The sequence below is a fragment of the Penicillium canescens genome, assembly GCF_028828765.1.
Source record: "Penicillium canescens strain IBT 15451 chromosome Unknown utg000001l_segment0_segment0, whole genome shotgun sequence".
Classification (NCBI taxonomy): domain Eukaryota; kingdom Fungi; phylum Ascomycota; class Eurotiomycetes; order Eurotiales; family Aspergillaceae; genus Penicillium; species Penicillium canescens.
In genome coordinates, this window is record NW_026703963.1 from 772,460 (window position 1) to 788,977 (window position 16,518).

The 16,518-nt window shown below is 48.0% G+C and overlaps 5 protein-coding genes across 5 annotated transcripts; 3 read left to right on the forward strand and 2 right to left on the reverse strand.

Moving 5' to 3' along the window:
- Positions 1–326: 326 nt before the first annotated feature.
- On the forward strand, positions 327–1,820 carry N7446_000306 (putative peroxisomal 3-ketoacyl-coA thiolase (Kat1); the record flags this gene model as incomplete). The annotated part of the gene is made up of 5 exons (XM_058509073.1): positions 327–425; positions 483–578; positions 635–1,483; positions 1,547–1,723; positions 1,782–1,820. The coding sequence occupies 5 exons, from the start codon at positions 327–329 to the stop codon at positions 1,818–1,820; spliced, it is 1,260 nt and encodes a 419-aa protein (XP_058378052.1).
- Positions 1,821–4,574: 2,754 nt separating this feature from the next.
- N7446_000307 (uncharacterized protein) lies at positions 4,575–5,141 on the forward strand (the record flags this gene model as incomplete). The annotated part of the gene is made up of 1 exon (XM_058509074.1): positions 4,575–5,141. One exon carries the CDS (start codon positions 4,575–4,577, stop codon positions 5,139–5,141), a length of 567 nt encoding a protein of 188 aa, XP_058378053.1.
- Positions 5,142–6,471: 1,330 nt separating this feature from the next.
- N7446_000308 (uncharacterized protein) lies at positions 6,472–7,175 on the forward strand (the record flags this gene model as incomplete). Its single annotated transcript, XM_058509075.1, has 2 exons — positions 6,472–6,590; positions 6,653–7,175. 2 exons carry the CDS (start codon positions 6,472–6,474, stop codon positions 7,173–7,175), a joined length of 642 nt encoding a protein of 213 aa, XP_058378054.1.
- A 1,681-nt stretch (positions 7,176–8,856) lies between these two features.
- N7446_000309 (ankyrin repeat domain-containing protein) lies at positions 8,857–11,514 on the reverse strand (the record flags this gene model as incomplete). The annotated part of the gene is made up of 1 exon (XM_058509076.1): positions 8,857–11,514. One exon carries the CDS (start codon positions 11,512–11,514, stop codon positions 8,857–8,859), a length of 2,658 nt encoding a protein of 885 aa, XP_058378055.1.
- Positions 11,515–15,205: 3,691 nt separating this feature from the next.
- Positions 15,206–15,628, reverse strand: N7446_000310 (uncharacterized protein; the record flags this gene model as incomplete). The annotated part of the gene is made up of 1 exon (XM_058509077.1): positions 15,206–15,628. One exon carries the CDS (start codon positions 15,626–15,628, stop codon positions 15,206–15,208), a length of 423 nt encoding a protein of 140 aa, XP_058378056.1.
- Between the last annotated feature and the right edge of the window lie 890 nt (positions 15,629–16,518).

Below are 16,518 nucleotides of genomic sequence, written 5' to 3' on the forward strand. Positions count from 1 at the left end.
TCTCTCTCACACTACCCATTCTATATTACGCGATCAGCAGGGGATAGTGGGTTCTTGAAACATGTCAGATACAGTCTACGCACCAATCACAACCCCAGAAAGTCAACCGAGGAACACTGCAATACGGTATGGTACACACCACGGACCGAATTAATCCGGCAGTTCCATCGGCTCCATCCCGGCCTCGGAGCGAATGTTGTTCCTGTCCCACCTTTCGGCTCGGTCACGATCTAGCCGCGGTTCATCTGAGCTCGGGTTAAAATGATGATCGTCGCGCATTCGGTCTTTTATTTTCTTTTCACTTCCCCTATTGACAACTATACAAAATGTCTTCACCACAACAGCGTCTGAGCTCTGTCGCAAACCAGCTGGCTGCTCCTGGTTCTGCCCGCCAGAAGCTCCTGGCCAAGAACCCCGATGATATTGTATGCTATCAACCACAAAGCAAATACAAATACACCAATTAATCAATTGAACCACAGGTCATCACCTACCTCGCCCGTACACCTCTCACCAAGGCCCGCAAGGGTGGATTGAAAGATACCACCGTGGATGACCTCCTAGTCTCCCTCCTCACGGTACATTAACCCTAATGAACCACATATAAATACCCGAAATCTAACAAAACCCCCAGAGCGTCCGCGAAAACTCCAAGCTGGACCCCAGTCTCGTGGAAGATGTCTGTGTTGGCAACGTCCTCTGCCCAGGCTCAGCCTACGTCGCCCGATCAGCAGTCCTAGCAGCCGGCTTCCCGGTAACAGCAGCGGCCTCAATCGCCAACCGATTCTGCTCATCCGGCCTGTTGGCCATCCAAAACATCGCGAACCAAATTACCGCAGGATCAATCGACGTTGGCGTAGCCGTCGGCGCCGAAAGCATGAGCAAGAACCAAGACGGCGGCGCACCAGAGATGTCCGCCCGTATCACGGCGCACCCAATTGCCAGTCAGAACTCCCAGCCCATGGGTCAAACATCCGAGAACGTAGCATCTCAATTCAACATCAGCCGCGCGCAGCACGACGCCTTCGCCGCGAAGAGTTTCCAGAAGGCCGAGCGGGCGCAGAAGGCCGGCTGGCTCGATGACGAGATCGTGCCTGTCAAGACTCAGATTAAGGATCCTAAGACTGGCGAGGTTAAGGATATTGTTGTTGATCGTGATGATGGCATTCGTTATGGTACCACTCCTGAGTCGCTGGGTAAGGTTCGCGCTGCGTTCCCGCAGTGGACGCCTAGTGCTACTACTGGTGGTAATGCTAGTCAGATTACTGACGGTGCTGCTGCGTTGGTGCTTATGAAGCGGTCGCGTGCCCTGGAGCTTGGACAGCCTATTGTTGCTAAGTTCTGTGGTGCGACTGTTTCTGGTCTTGAGCCGCGGATCATGGGTATTGGGCCTTCGCTTGCTATTCCTAAGATTTTGGGCAAGTTCAACTTGGGCAAGGATGATGTTGATATCTTTGAGATTAACGAGGCTTTTGCTTCCATGGTATGTTGGCCTTGTTTTTTGTGATTGGTTATCGCTGTGCGTGGCTAATTCTGGTTATCATAGGGTGTCTACTGTGTCAGCAAGCTCGGCTTGGATGAGTCCAAGGTTAACCCCCGTGGTGGTGCCATTGCCTTCGGCCACCCCCTCGGTGCTACCGGTGCCCGCCAGGTCGTTACTGCTCTCTCTGAGCTGCGCCGCCAGGACAAGCGCGTCGCCGTGACCTCCATGTGTGTTGGAACTGTGAGTTGCTCTTCCTTCTTGTGAATCTGCCATTGGGATATACTAATCACTCAAATAGGGAATGGGTATGGCCGGTATCTTCGTTTCCGAGCACTAAGTAAACAAGTGCCTTTTCTTGTCTATTTTGACTCTGACGATCTATATTGGCTGTGTATATATGTAACTGTATGTACCAGATTAGGCCGCGGTCGCGATTTTCCTGATCGGGGTGCCGCCGCTTGATAAGGGCGCGGAGGCAGAACAGTTTAAGCCGCGTGATACGTAAATCATTTATTAGCCATCTATTCTGTGATGCTAGTGCTAGCAACTAAAATCTATCTAGCATTACCATCCTTTTTGCTAGTTGCCCCTGCCTTAGGAAAGTTATTCGCTTATGTAGCCTCTAAGAGATGAAAACATGTGAAAATACATTGCTTGTGCCTTTTGCCTAATCCTGGCTATAGCTAGGACGTGACAGTAGCACATTAGGGGTCTCAGGTGGCAGAATGCCTAGGACCATATTCAGCTCAGTTTACTCCACAGGAAGCCATCTCATCCAGGCATGCACCACTGCATGACTGCGTCTCCCTCGAATTCTTGATTTCATGATACAGTATCAGGCTCTAAGCGGTCTATTCCATCAGAAGCCACACCCTACGACTCAGACCGATCAGGGGAGTGGTTCGTTGTATGCTCTGTGTTAATATCGACACGTCTGCTATGCCAGACTGCCATCGTGCCATTCCCCTTTCAGTACTTAATATCTAGCCGAGCAATAAATATATCGTATTTCCCTATGATGTAACTGGCCAGGCTTTTACAAATTAATGCCGTCAAGCAATTTTATCACGTCCATTGCATCCCGTCACATATGTACCAGTCCAGATCATGATATCAGGTCTAGGTCACAATAACCAGCAAGATCACGATACTTGCCTATCTTCGCGTATTCTAATGCATCTCATGTTGGTTTCGAGATTAAGACACGATTCTTGATGCTATAAGATACCCAGGACTATAAGTCGGCAGGATGTAGGATATAGCAAGTAAATGATAAATATCAAGCAAAAAGCTCACGTTGAACTACTCTAGACGATTGATCACTTAATGGCTGCTACTCCAGCTATTCTTCAGCTTCCCTATCGTACTGTCTATTACCTCACTTCGATCGAATCAATTCCTTTATTATATCATCCCACGAAGTGTGAAAGATGTGCTTACAATAAGACCTCGACGTCGCCAGGTTTTTTGAGGGGTTTCCCGCTGTTTGCGTCTAATAATGAGACATGTTTTACTAAATTTTTGCTGATTTTTCCGTATAAAATGGCTGCTATAATGGTGTGAAGAAGGTCACTTGTTACTGACAGTAATAATTACAGTAATTATAAATTGGACCGGTGGCGTAAGCTAGTGTAATTTAGCTAGTTTGTAGAAAACCTGACCAGGGTACAGTAGATATACCGGTAAGAAAGGGGCAGACTAAGCTATCGATCGTTGCGAAATACGAGGGCCAAGAAATACGTGACTCACGTTCCATTAGAAGTGAAATAAGCAAGTAAACCTTCTAAGAATGCTATCGCTGCGTCCTAAATCATGAGAATAGAAGGAGGGCTTAGATACAGCATTACCAAGGTCATGTATTTGCTATCTTTCGTGTATATCGCGCCGGCCACATACTGCCATCTATCTCCCCTTCCTTGCCGATGCATATCACGCTGTTATGGGTCGTGTAGGCTACCGCCTGAGGTCTAGAGCGGTCGTATGGTTCAGGACCTGGCCGTCACGCTCGATCTGATAGGTCGCTTTCCAGTTCCAATGGCTTGTCCACGCTGCCGGGCACCTGGTAGGCGCGCACCTCCCCATTGTAGTCGTGGAACCCGTAATATTAGCGTATTGTTGGCCTGAGGTATCGCAAATGCCCCAGGAAACTTGCATGCAGTCTTCTCCTTCTAGGGACAGCGTCCTACCATCCTCAATATGACTACAGTTTTTCCACCAGATTCTTCATTCAGAATATAGCCTCAAGATTAGTACAGCAGTCGCTTCCTGAGACTACTCACTACGCCTACGGTGGGCATGGGAGTGATTGGTAGTCTTCTCTCCATTGATATCGACCCGTCTGCTATGTCAGACTGCCATCGTGCCATCCACAGTTCACTATTTAGATAACGCGTGATTGCGGGCTTCATGATTCAAGGTTAAGAAGGGGTGGTTTAGGCCCGGGAAAACGCAGGGAACCAAAGGCCGTTTGTCATGAGTGCTACTCGGAAAGAGAATCCACTCCACTTGGCGGTGTCTTTGTGAGGCGAATGTGCGGACTGCTCCACTTTTCAAAATACGATGATGGATCGACAGCTTCTTCTGATTGAGCAATAAATCCATGGAGGCTCTGCATTGAGCCGATCCTTGGCGATTATGTCCTAACTCTGTGGGGAGCATAGATTCCTATGGGATATGTCCTTTCATAAATTTAGGAATTCTTACAAAGTGACGTTGCAGATCATGTAGGTTGATAGAAAATATGTTGGGAATTTTCTAACGAGTTCTGGGAAGGGTTTCTGAGCAAAATGATTGTTTAAGAGATCGACACCATGCCATGTTGTCTTCCTGGATACGAGATGGACCACCAAAATAGGGGGATCTACACCAGGCTAGCCCCATGCTCTACTTGGCGTTAACGGTGGTAGACTCTCAGAACGTTATTCCACGCCTGAATTTTAGCGGCGATGGGGCTGAATGGGCCCTTACGCAGATGCAAATGCCTTAAAAGCTCCTGGGCCCCGTTTAGTTACATTGCTCTAGTCCTTCCTTTATTTCTCTTCTTTCCGTCTATCAACTTAATCATTCGTTTTGAGAACCATATCTATCAACCATGCAACAAGACACAGGAGCTTCGCGGCCCTCACGGCTCAACAAATGGTGGCCCATCGGCGTTTTCATTGGCGCTGTCGTTTGCTTCATCATCGGTGGTGCTCTCATGGGCGCATGGGTCTCAAGTTCATACAATGACTGCTCCTATAGCTCCTACGACAGCTCCTACTACAGCTCCTACTATAACGACTACTCCTGTGTCACTACAAACATGGGCGAGTTTTATGGCGCTGTTGCCATGTTCGTGATTGGCGGTGTCCTCAAGCTCACTGCCTGGATCCTACTCATCATCTTCTGCGTCAAGCGCAAGCGCTACAGTCACCATACCGTTACATACGTCAACTCTCCTCCTGTTCAGCAAACCCAGCCCTTCCAGCAGCCCTACGCTGCGCCTCAGCCCACAAATGCCCCGCCGCAGCCTGTTTCCCCTGAGATTCCGGGCCCATTCCTCGCTGGCACACCTCCTCCTAAGGAAGCCAATGCCACAGCAACTGCTTCCAAGTATTGTGGCCAGTGCGGGACTGCTGTCTTCAGCCGATTCTGCCCTCAGTGTGGAGCACAGAGCTGAACTTCCATTGGATCAGCCTTGATAACACACTTCGACGCTTCCAGCAGTACTTGCCATTGAAGCACGAAAACTATGAAGCATATCGTTGCTCAGAATTGCAGATGATGGATGTCGTGCCAGCTTATATTTTATTAAGCCTATGTAGGCAACTCTTTCGAGCCACCCCGGGATGAATCATACAGAGTCTTCTATTGGTCCTCCCCCGGCGCTTTTATATGTTCTTCTTTTTGAGCCCACTTGAAAAAATGTATTTAGTCTATAATGATATTGGATTGCACTCCGGCTGGTAGATTTTTCTAATTTGATGAACAACTCGAGCCAAGGGTCCTACGACAGAGATTGGAATGCCACTGATGGTCCCGAGGACCCCGACGTCGAGAATAGCCCCTGTTTGCCAATTGTTTAATTTAGGAACACGTATTGGGACATGGCTTCTGTCCTGGACGAAATTACAGGAACCTCGACGCTAAATCGAATCTGGGCCTGTCGGAACGTCTGAAAAATCTGCGGTGCTCGTATTCAGTCTTGAAACCTTTCAAACCAACTGCAACCTCGTATATCTTCCCGCTAAGACCCACACTTGTTAGAACTGTCGATCCAGGGTCCACGCCCGCAGACAACGCAGCCCTAATTCAAGCCGGAAAACGTACTGGCCAAAGTAGCACACGATTACCACTTCTAAACAACTTCTGGAATTCCTTATTTTGTGCCTGTAAACCGACCCAATACCACGTTGCCTTGATTAGCACTAATGGGATCCCCTAAAACTTTATCTGAGCTTAGTCGATTCCACTTGCAGTGGACCCACAACATATCACGCTGGGCTATACAGGCGACCGAACCCTACCAGAGCCCGCCCACCCCTATGTACACCTGGAATACGAGCCTCCCAGAAGCCACACCCGCCACGCTAGTCCTTTTCAGGTGCCAAGTTACCAAAAACATATCCGTTCGTCTATTCTTTCTGGAAACACGGCCCTCTCCAGTAGATTGGGACACTTCTTAGTTGGATTAGACTTTGACCCTGCAGGACCGACAGGTTCCTTTTGCCTTAACTAATGGCCCGTCGTGATTGCCTAGCTTGGATTTGGGTTTGGTGGAGTGATACGAGCAGAGACATGATCCCAGAGGCTGACAAAGTGGCGGATTGGATAGGAATCAGGGTTCACTGGAGCTCAATTCTGACTCTCTTGGCGGATTGTTCTAAAGGCGCTGCAGCCCCTGTTTTCGAAGAAGTTTTGCTGTTAGTTTTCGCACTTTCATTTATATCCACTGGTCATCTGTCTTTTCTTGTGTCTTTTCTTCCTTTCTCCCTTGTTTATCCATCAAAATGCATCCCAAGACTCTGGCTATTCTGTTCCTCTCGGCCCTGGCTGCTGCTGAGGTCGAAAAGAGACAGGGCGACTACGACGACTACTACAACAGCCTGATGAGCCAGCTCAACAGCCTGTAGGTTTTCCCTGATTCCCTCTATATATATGCCTCAAGCATCCATTCTAAAAATATACCAGGGAGACCGACACCAACTATATGGACTACCTTACGGCCTACAGCAACCTCCCAACAGACTACAGCGCCTATCTTCCTGATCCCTCGGACTCGCCCAGCACTGGATTGAACTTGGACTCCAACAACTTCCCTTCGATGACCGCGGCTCCCAGCATCAACATGCCGTCTGGCCTATCTGCCGACATGCCTCCTCCCTCTATCCAGTCGGTTCTCGTTACCGCTGTCCCCATGTCCTTCCTCTCGCAGATTGGCAACCCATCGGCCCGCTCGTCCATCTTCAGCGAGATCCATAACGGCCACTACCCCTCGTGGTACCAGGACCTGCCCAACAGCGTCAAGGATTGGGTCTCCAGCCACTATGCTACTGCTACTGGACCCATGCCGACTGGAGTGACGTCCAGCGGCGGTTCCAGCTCTAACTCGAACTCTGGCAGCGGTGTACCCGGTGCTGCTGCTCCGTCTGGTGTGATCGCCACTGGCCTCATGGGTGCTGCTGCCATCCTGGCGGTTGCGGTGATGCTGTAGGGAAATGTCACTTGGGAAGTGAAGGACCCCTTCTATTTGATTCTCGCCTGTTGTACTTCCATTCACCGCCAGGGTGTGAGAAGGCGGTTCTCTGATTGAACACGTCAAGATCGCTCACCAGAAGGCTTGCAACTTAGAACTCAAGAATAAGGAAGTGGAGTACCAACTTGCAAAAATGAGGCAGCAGTACCCAAAACAACCCGATGGGAAGCAGATATAATAATTAATATGCTGAAGCTACAAAGTTATCCCGGTTATCTATCGTACTCTGAGGTATTCGGAAGTACCAGCTTTTGGCATTCTCAATAGTGAGGCTCTGAACAAGAAGAAGGAATAGTTTCTTGAGAAGATCAATGAAGCCACTGTCAAATTTAAAATAATAAGAATTGTTCAAGCAGGCAAATTTTGGCTCAAACCTTGCTTCAATGTGAAAACATCAAATTGCTGATGCTCTTGATAATGTTCACAGTATTTTAGTTGGCCCAACAGCTCGCAGCTTATCCATATCATATTAGGCGCGTAGCTACTATTGCGCTGAATAATTCAACCCTCGATATGCTAAAAGGCCTGATTCGGTCAGCTTGGGTACTTTACATGAAGTAACCCACATTATCAAGGCAAAAAAGACACTTTCTGTCGAGAGAGCCGACCCTCGAGTTAAGGAGCGAAACTTTTCATTCTTGTGGGGTTCACCGCCCATACAACAGCGTTAGTTGGCTGAGGGAATGGTAGCAGACGAGGAACCACATCACACATGCTTGCTGCATCCAGTATACTTGTGCTTCGGAATCATGAATATAGAAATAGACATTAGAGCATGTTCATGGAAGTCGGGTAGTGCTGTTTTATCATTGACGCACGCAAGAACGGACCAGCATTGGATGAATTACGGACCGGTGAAGATGGAGAGCTAGACCCCGTTGGCGAAGCATTTGGTCATGTAGCATCCATGAAGATAGATGACATTGGCTACTTTTGTTATGTCTTCCAGTGATGTTACCTCCACAGCGGAAGGGGTGAGTACTGAGGACACCTTAATACGCTCTGCCAGGCTCATGGGGTCACAAGCACGTAGATCAGGACCTTACCTTCAAACGCCAGTGTTACCCGCAGAAAGGAGCAAGTGTTACGTCTAACAATATAGAGTCAATCACCTAGATATCCCGCGTCTCGAGCGCAGCTCCCAGCGCACCACTCCATATCGCAGCATAGGGTAACGGAACAATGTAAGGTTCTAGATCGTACAAGCTAGCGTAGATAAGTTGCTTGCGTGCCAGTTTAGAAGTTTAGATAGCTCTCGGAGACCTTGATGTCCTAGAATGAGCCATCGAGGACGGCAATTGGAGTATGAATACGACGGTAGACTCGGCACTCGGCCCAGAGGATCTTCACACAGGTTTGAGCAGCTTCATAGCCTTGTTGCTCTTGTTAATTCCTTGGCAGCAATTACGGGATCGAGAAAAGGCTTTTGGTATGTTCATCTGAATTATGCGGTCTCTGGCCTGTATAAACTGAGTGGTTTTCAAACCGTAACCGTGAAATGGTTTTTCCGTATTTGAAGTTATGCTCAGACATGAAATGGTAACAAGCTACTGGAAGACGCGCGCATTGCACACTGTGTCCCTCTAGCATGTTTCAATTTAAAAATGGATCCAGGATTATCTACATACAGTATCATCAGTCAGGCTTGCCAAACCCGTCCAAAGTTCTCCACGAGAGACAGTGGACTATTGCCTATATCGTCTTTTGCTTCTATTTCAATATCTGGATGACTAAGGAGTATCCTTATTATCTCCTCATGGCCTTCTTCTGTCGCCAACGCAAGTGCGGTCAATCCATCAGCATCTCGATGGTTCACGTTCACATCGCCCTGGGATAGTAGTAATTGTATGGCTGCTGTGTGACCTTTACAAGCCGCCAGTAACAATGGTGTGGCGCCTTCTTCGTCTTCTAGGTCTGCCGCAACAGACTTATGTCCAAGAAGAATGTTCATGACCGGGACATGCCCCTTCAGCGATGCCTGTGCTAACGGTGTTGCGCCCCAAGCGGATCGGTGGTTTGGATTGACATCTTTTCGAGTGAGGAGTCGTCTAACGACTTCCGTATGCCCGTTTGAAGCGGCTAGTAGCAGGGCTGTACTTCCGTCATTCGCTTCGCGGTCTGCATCCACTTCTGCCCGCCATAACAATTGTCTGATTACAGCTTCGTGTCCTCCAGACGCTGCCCACATCAGTGGCGTCATACCATTGTTGTCCGTCGAGTTCACCTGGATATCCTCCCGTTCGAGCAAAAGCTTGACGATCTTGCGAGATCCTGCTCGCGCTGCCAGGCCAAGGGGCGTTAACTGCAGGCGGTCGGGGGCATTGATATCTATATTGGGCTGCTCAAGAAGAAGTTTCACAATCGCTTTGTGTCTTCCAGAAACCGCACAAGATAGGGGTGCCATTATGTTCTCCCCTTTGGGTTGAACTTGCATCGCGCCTTTCCGGACCAAACAACGTGCCGTCGCTTGATGACCATAGAGGGCGGCAAATGCAAGGGCTGTCATCCCGTTTACATCGGTTGATGCCAACTCTATATCTTTTTTTTGAAGGAGTTGCTCCACAACGGCTGTGTGTCCACTTTGGGCAGCTCCAGACAGAGGAGTACAATTCATTTCATCTTTCGAATTGACATCGACTCCAGGTTGATCAAGCAGTATTCTTGTAACATTGTGGCTCCCTTTCAGTGCAGCCACAGCCAGAGGTGTGAAGCCTAAATCCGTTTTGGAATTTGGATTCACGTCGTGTCGTTCAAGAAGGAGCTGCACAATCTGTTCATGACCTCTCTGTGCAGCTCTGGTTAGCGGAGTAAAACCCTGATGGTCGCGTGAGTCCGCCTTTACACAAAATTGCCCAAGGAGCAATTTTGTCATACCCAGTTCTCCATTGTATGCCGCCCTAGCGAGCGGCGAAACGCCGCTTTTGTCCACAGTGTACAGTTGCGAGCTGTCATGCTGTAGCAACAACCTCACTGCACTTTCATGGCCTGCAGATGTCGCCAAAGCCAAAGCCGTGAAACCTTCATTTGACTTTGGGGATAGCTGAATATCATGACGCTGAAGAAGGAGGTTGACCATATCTTGGTATCCTTCTTGTGCCGCCCACATAAGAGGAGTGAAGCCATCGTTGTCTTGGATATTGACATCCAAATCGTTTCTTTGGAACAGTACTTTCACTGCTGCTGTGTGACGATTGTAAACTGCTATCGCCAAAGGAGAATAGCCACTATCATCCTTTGAGTTTGGATTAACACACTCTAGTGCGACTAGCAATTCTATAACTCCATCATGTCCTTTGCTGGCGGCTAGAGACAGTGCAGTGGCATTCGTATGGTCTGCCAAATCTGCCTGAATATCAGGATGCTGAAGAAGCCTCCCCACGACTCTTTGATGGCCCTTGTACGCGGCCCACGCTAGAGGGGTATAGTGCTTGCCATCCGTCGAGTTGATATCCAGATCTGCTCTTCGAAAAAATTGCATCACGACAGATTCATGCCCTTCGGAGGCTGCGTGGGCAATGGCGGTGAGACCTTTATCATCCTTCAAGTTGATATCAATATCATGTCTTCGAAGCAGACACTCCACGATACAGTCGTGACCCCTTAATGCAGCCAACATCAGTGGTGTGAAGCCACTGAGGTCTGCTAATTTCACTCCAACAGCTTGCGGGTGCATCAAAGCAGTCGCGGCTAATGACCGGCCTTCTCCTGCGCTCAAAGATGTTTGTGTTGCTGCTTGATTGGTCCGCACGTTTGGCTCAATCTTCTCGTGCTTAAGAAGAAGACCGACAATCACTTCACGCCCTTCTTCTGCCGCTAGAGCGAGTGGAGAGAATCCATAAATATTTTTTGCCATCACATCCACATTGCATTGAATCAGAGCAGTGGCTACTCGACTGTGCCCGTTCCACGCAGCCCATGCGAGAGGTGACATGCCTTCATGATTTTTTGAATTCACATCTGCAACAGCTTTCGCCAGAAGTAATTTGGCGACCTGCTCATTTCCAAACTTCGCTGCCAAGCACAATGGCGTTTCGCCGGAAAAATTGGGAAGATCAAGTTCTACGCCGGGAACCGTGCTGATGAAATCGAGTAATGCGACATCGCCACCAACAGCAAGTAGATGAACGAGAGTATTCCCTTCCGTGTCTCGGTCACTAACGTGTCGTGGTACAAAATATTGCCCAATCCCAGGGATCGCTCGTAAGAACTGGACCAAGTGCCCTGGACGCAAATAGTCGGCAATGAGCAACAGAATATCGATGGGTAGAGAGACTTCATTAGGGCTCCGATGTCCCATGGTTGATTTGGATTTGGAATAATGCGCAAAGCAAGAATTTGTATAGAGCAATCTTACTTTCGCTGCGTTCTTCATCGATGCCGGAACCAAGAGATCCGTTGTTGAAAGTTTTAAATAATTCAATTTAGTACGAGAGGAACCGTTGATTCAGATAATTGGTTTTTGCGGCTGTCTGACCAGGCAGTGCTCCAGAAATTGCTTTTGGGAACGGTTTCGCCACTAATGATTTCAACTGTCAAAAGCAATTGCCAAACCAAGGCTCTACCGTATACCCAGTGAGTGGAGGATCCAATGAGAGAGTTGTGATTGTGTGATTCTACTTATCCTGGGGACCTGTGCAATGTGTTTATGCCAAGCTCTCAGGGGTTTTGATGTTGGAATTAACTTACTTGGGCCGTCGAACCCCACCGCCTTCAGGTGTTGGGTTAGACTAACTGCCACCCTAGACTATTGCCAGTTTCCCAAACCCGCCTTCTTCACCACAAACCTATTCCTTCATAAAATGTCTCAAATTTTGGAAAATCGCATTACCAGTGGTTTAAAAACATACTACAAGTATGGAGAAGCCAAATTTCGCACGGATCACGCGGAAAGTCGACTAACAGCAACATCATAGATTAAGTTTTCTTACAACAGGAGTATTCTGCCCACAAAGGTACATCTTCCTCTCACTTCCTTCGTTTCAGGGCATGTAAAATATTTGACGAGAGCAATAAGACGTGTTTTTTTACAGCTGCCTTCATCTTCAATATCCAACGACACACTTTCTTTGCATGACATACGAGGAGAAATAATAGACATTAATAGATTAACTTAGCCACTAAAAAAATGTTCCAATAGAATTAGGGTCGAATTGAAACGTGACTGCTTGTAGGCGAAAAGAAGGCCAAATCTTGGTGTCGTGAAGGTGTGCTAGAGCAAAATATATCTTTCTTCCAAATACGCTCTATGCTTTTTTTAGGAGTAAAATGGGGACCTGTGAATTACTGTATCCGGTTAGTTTTGCCTTTCTAGGTTTATCGCCCCAATACACTGTTTTGTAACCTCTCCCGACGTCGCCTCGACATAAAAGACCCGACCTCGCCCTTTCGACCTCTCTTCTCCTTCTTCCCCTCCCTAGAAGTCCTCTATCTTGCACTTATCGCCGCCCCCTTCCTTTCCCTCTCGCCCCCACCGACTATTACGCCTTAGCTTGCAGCCCGACGCACTACCCCTTTTATTGTATTAGAGATGCCGCTCGATCCGAACCCTAGCTTGTTCTTGCTCCTCGGGCTAGAATAGTAATTGTACAGAAGCAGAACCACTGGAATGATCTAGCTAGCAGCGGTATCGTGTGGCTTTAGTTCGATACTCCTACTCCTTCCCTAAGGGAGTTTCTGTGTACTATGCTACGAAGCTATCTAGGTTTTTCTCTGCTAGTAAGCCTTATTCGTCTCTAGTACCGCCGGCCTCCTTCACACCTATAAAGCGCCGGTATACCCTCGATGCCGTATTCCCCGCTCTGTCCGCTCTATCCGAGGTTACACTACATAGCTGTTAGGGCCCTGCGAGGTCCTAGGGTAGCAGTATAAGTTCGGGAAGTAGAGTCTATCGGCGAATGTACGTACAGGTGTATTAAGAGACTAATTGCTGGTCCTCCATGCGAGGGCCAAAGCTCGCTATGTTGAGATTCATGGCTTATCCAGGCATCTCCAGGCATGGAATGCCTGCTTCGCCAAGCATGAAGCTCATGATCAGCATTGACCTACCATGTAGAGTATAGTTCAGGAGAAATGCTTCTCATTAAATAGGATCTCTCTCTCATGAGAGAGAGATCAGACCTAAACCACCTCGTTGGCCTTGACATACATGCTTCCGTAGCGTCATTCATCGTGTAATTTCAACACGCTATATATCTTCAGGCATCCATAAGGCACCTGGCAGGTCGGGGCCCTGACAATAGCCCCGGCGTCATAGAATAGCTCTCGGTTGCCTAGCCACGAATACGACCTAGTTATCGTTATTATCGGTCTCTCCGGTTCCCTCTCACTGTCAGGACCTCTACCTGACTGAGGATGTTGACTTGGCCTCAGGCATCGGTTTGATGCCTCAAGGCTCAGAAGGTAAGTTAATTTTGTTATAACTGTTATATGCCAACCGCACTTATACGCGGAACACGACTTATGCTTCTATATAGGTACTACAGCACTACTACTAGAGCCTAGCCCTATTAACCAAGGGTTTGGTCGTGTAATTGTACTCAAACCTCGAAGCAATTACAACCGGACATTCTGCTAGTAGACAATTCGCCTAACGTAAGAAAGCTAGACCACGCACGTGACTGACAACGCCGCTAGTAGGAACTCAAGCGATTACACGTGATCAAGTATATTTCGATGTTCCTATAGATAAAGACTACGGTACAGAACTAGTGCGTTTAATCGCTATATAAATGCGCACTAGAAGAACCTTATATAGAGGCTACTAGTAAGGATCAATATGCGATGCCCGAATCGGACAAATCAGTAAGCTGTCTTACCCGCCATTTAGGACTGTCTTGCCATAAAATCAGATCTCAAGCACTAGAGTTAACATCGCAGGCAAGATAGGTCAGCTATAGGTAGACAGTTCATTTAAAACTAATCCTAGGGTCGGTAACGTCATTGCCTAGTATCTGCATCGTATTTAAGGCTGTTCTATTATTCTAGCTAGACCAAATCTGGACCTTCCTTTAAATACACAAATGCCGTAGAATTTGAATCATAAAGATCATGTTTCCAACGGACCTGATCTCTATATAGATAAACAAAATTCCAGATGCCAAGGAGACGCTCCCGGGAATACGAAATCACATGCATTTCCTAATACCCAGCAGGCCCCGGATCTTTCACACCCAGAACCTCTTCACCTGCTCACTAAGCGTGAACAAGGGTAAGCAACGGCGAGTAGATAGGTGCTCTACCGCCCTCCTGTGAGTAATGACTGCTCTCTGCTCTACGTTTTCTCTATAGTGGGGCGACTCACTTTCCCTTTAACACCGCCACCGACCAGTGAGCGCCCGCAGATATCAGACGCGTTTGCTGTACATCATGCTATGACAATATTCGGCGATCTTCGCGGTCGACGTTTCCCATCTCCCACAACAAAACGGTGACGTTAGTACGGGATCAATATTCAGAGCTCCTCAAGAAATTGGAAAACGACCAACCTGTTTGGGACCACACCCTCGATAAAGTACGGTATGCTGTTGGTGTTAATGACAATGGCTGCGTGTAGCTAACAGGCATAGGTGGAATTATAATCCAAACACTGGTCTTCTAGAAATTCGCATGCCCACTCCGGTTCATGACTTTTTTGCCACCTCAGTCGCAGGAGTAGTAATTTCGAGAACACCAGGAGAGAGTGCTTCTTCAGTTCATGACAAGTCGCAAATAATACTCATCTCTGTAGTGTCCGTTCGGCCGTATCAGGGGTGATGATAGATCTAGAAATGACAGGAGTCTAGTGTATTGTGCTAGTAGTCCTTTCAGACTTAACGGGCCGTTAAAAATATCTTCTTTTTCTTATTCACTCTTGATGCATTCTTGTTACAGATGAGAATAGAGTGCGGAAGTAAGGCTTCCTATCTAGACCCAGAGCAGATCAACCAGTACCTAACATATCTGCCGCCCTACCCGACGGCAAATTAGCAAACACGCCTGTCCTAGACTACCTAGGATGGATAGTATTTCAAAGCAGCAAAAACCTCGTTTTGATCCTCCCTCTCGAAAGTAATCGAAGCCCTTGTAGCATGCGTCGCGGGGCTGTAACACCCTTCAGGCGCCGCGTGCGAATACTTGCCCCCGCTGTAGAATTCCGGATGCAGCTTCAGTGCCGTATCCTGCTCCCCCAGGCCCCACAGCAAACCACACCACGGTTTGTAATTGTGGATGCCCACGACGGTGGTGAATATTTCGCCGGAGGAGGATTTAAAGCGAAGCATTCCAGAGGTACCGCTGCCTCCCATGAACAGCACATGCTGGCCGTCGTTCTCGGTCCAGGTGCATCCATTGGCATAGTACCAGCAGGTTTTTTCGACAACTGTGAGGGCGTCCGAGGTGCTGTTCTCGATACGGAGACGGATAGTGTAGGACATTGTAGCGCTGCAAGGGTCAGCATACTCCTAAAGAGCTTGTGGTGGCATACATACAGGATGCTGGTTGACTAGTATGTCAGGACCTAGGATAGTGTAGGAGTGCTGCAGGCTACAGAGTATATGCTCTAATAGAGAAATAGTGTCTTGTCGAGTTAGGCGGAGGAGACAAGCTCCAATACTCGTAGGATATAGACGCTTTATATAACAAACGGGACCGTGATACGAAGGCTAATAGAGATACCTTCTCTCGGCTATTATTGACGTATAATTCTGTTTGCTACTCAGATCGCCACCGACAATCCAATCGATGTTAGTGCTTCAGCGGTTTAGGCGCTGTGCTCTAGTGCTTACACCTACGTTAATCTCACAATAAACCATGGAGAAGTGGGTTCGGATATGACCGAGCCATGTGCCAATCTCACCTGCAGGAAATAGATCACTCGGAGCTGAAATGAAATAATGGCTTCGACGCATATACGGGAATAGGAGAACCCCTAGGCCGCGAGGGTGGCGTAAATGGTTAGTGTATACCCGATAGTACGAAGCGACAGGACATGCCCTCTCTAAAGATGCTACTATCAGATTCAGCTCCAGAAGAGCGACGGAACTTGATGTCAGCATTATCATATAAACCCAAGAGGGAATGGCCGGGTCCGATAGTACGAGCCCTTGCCGTGCCCCAGAAGGGAATCCTGCAGCACGGCGCTTAAACTCTGGTAGTGGCTGGGAATTCTTGAGCTGAAGATATTAAAGTGGCGTGCTGACGATAAAGTTGTTATGCTTTAATATGCAGTTAATAAATTCCTCTCCAAAGGCTAGCGTGTGCTAGGGCCATTGGAGATACCGTACCTAGCTGAACTGATAAACAGCTACTCATTGGTTTAACGGGT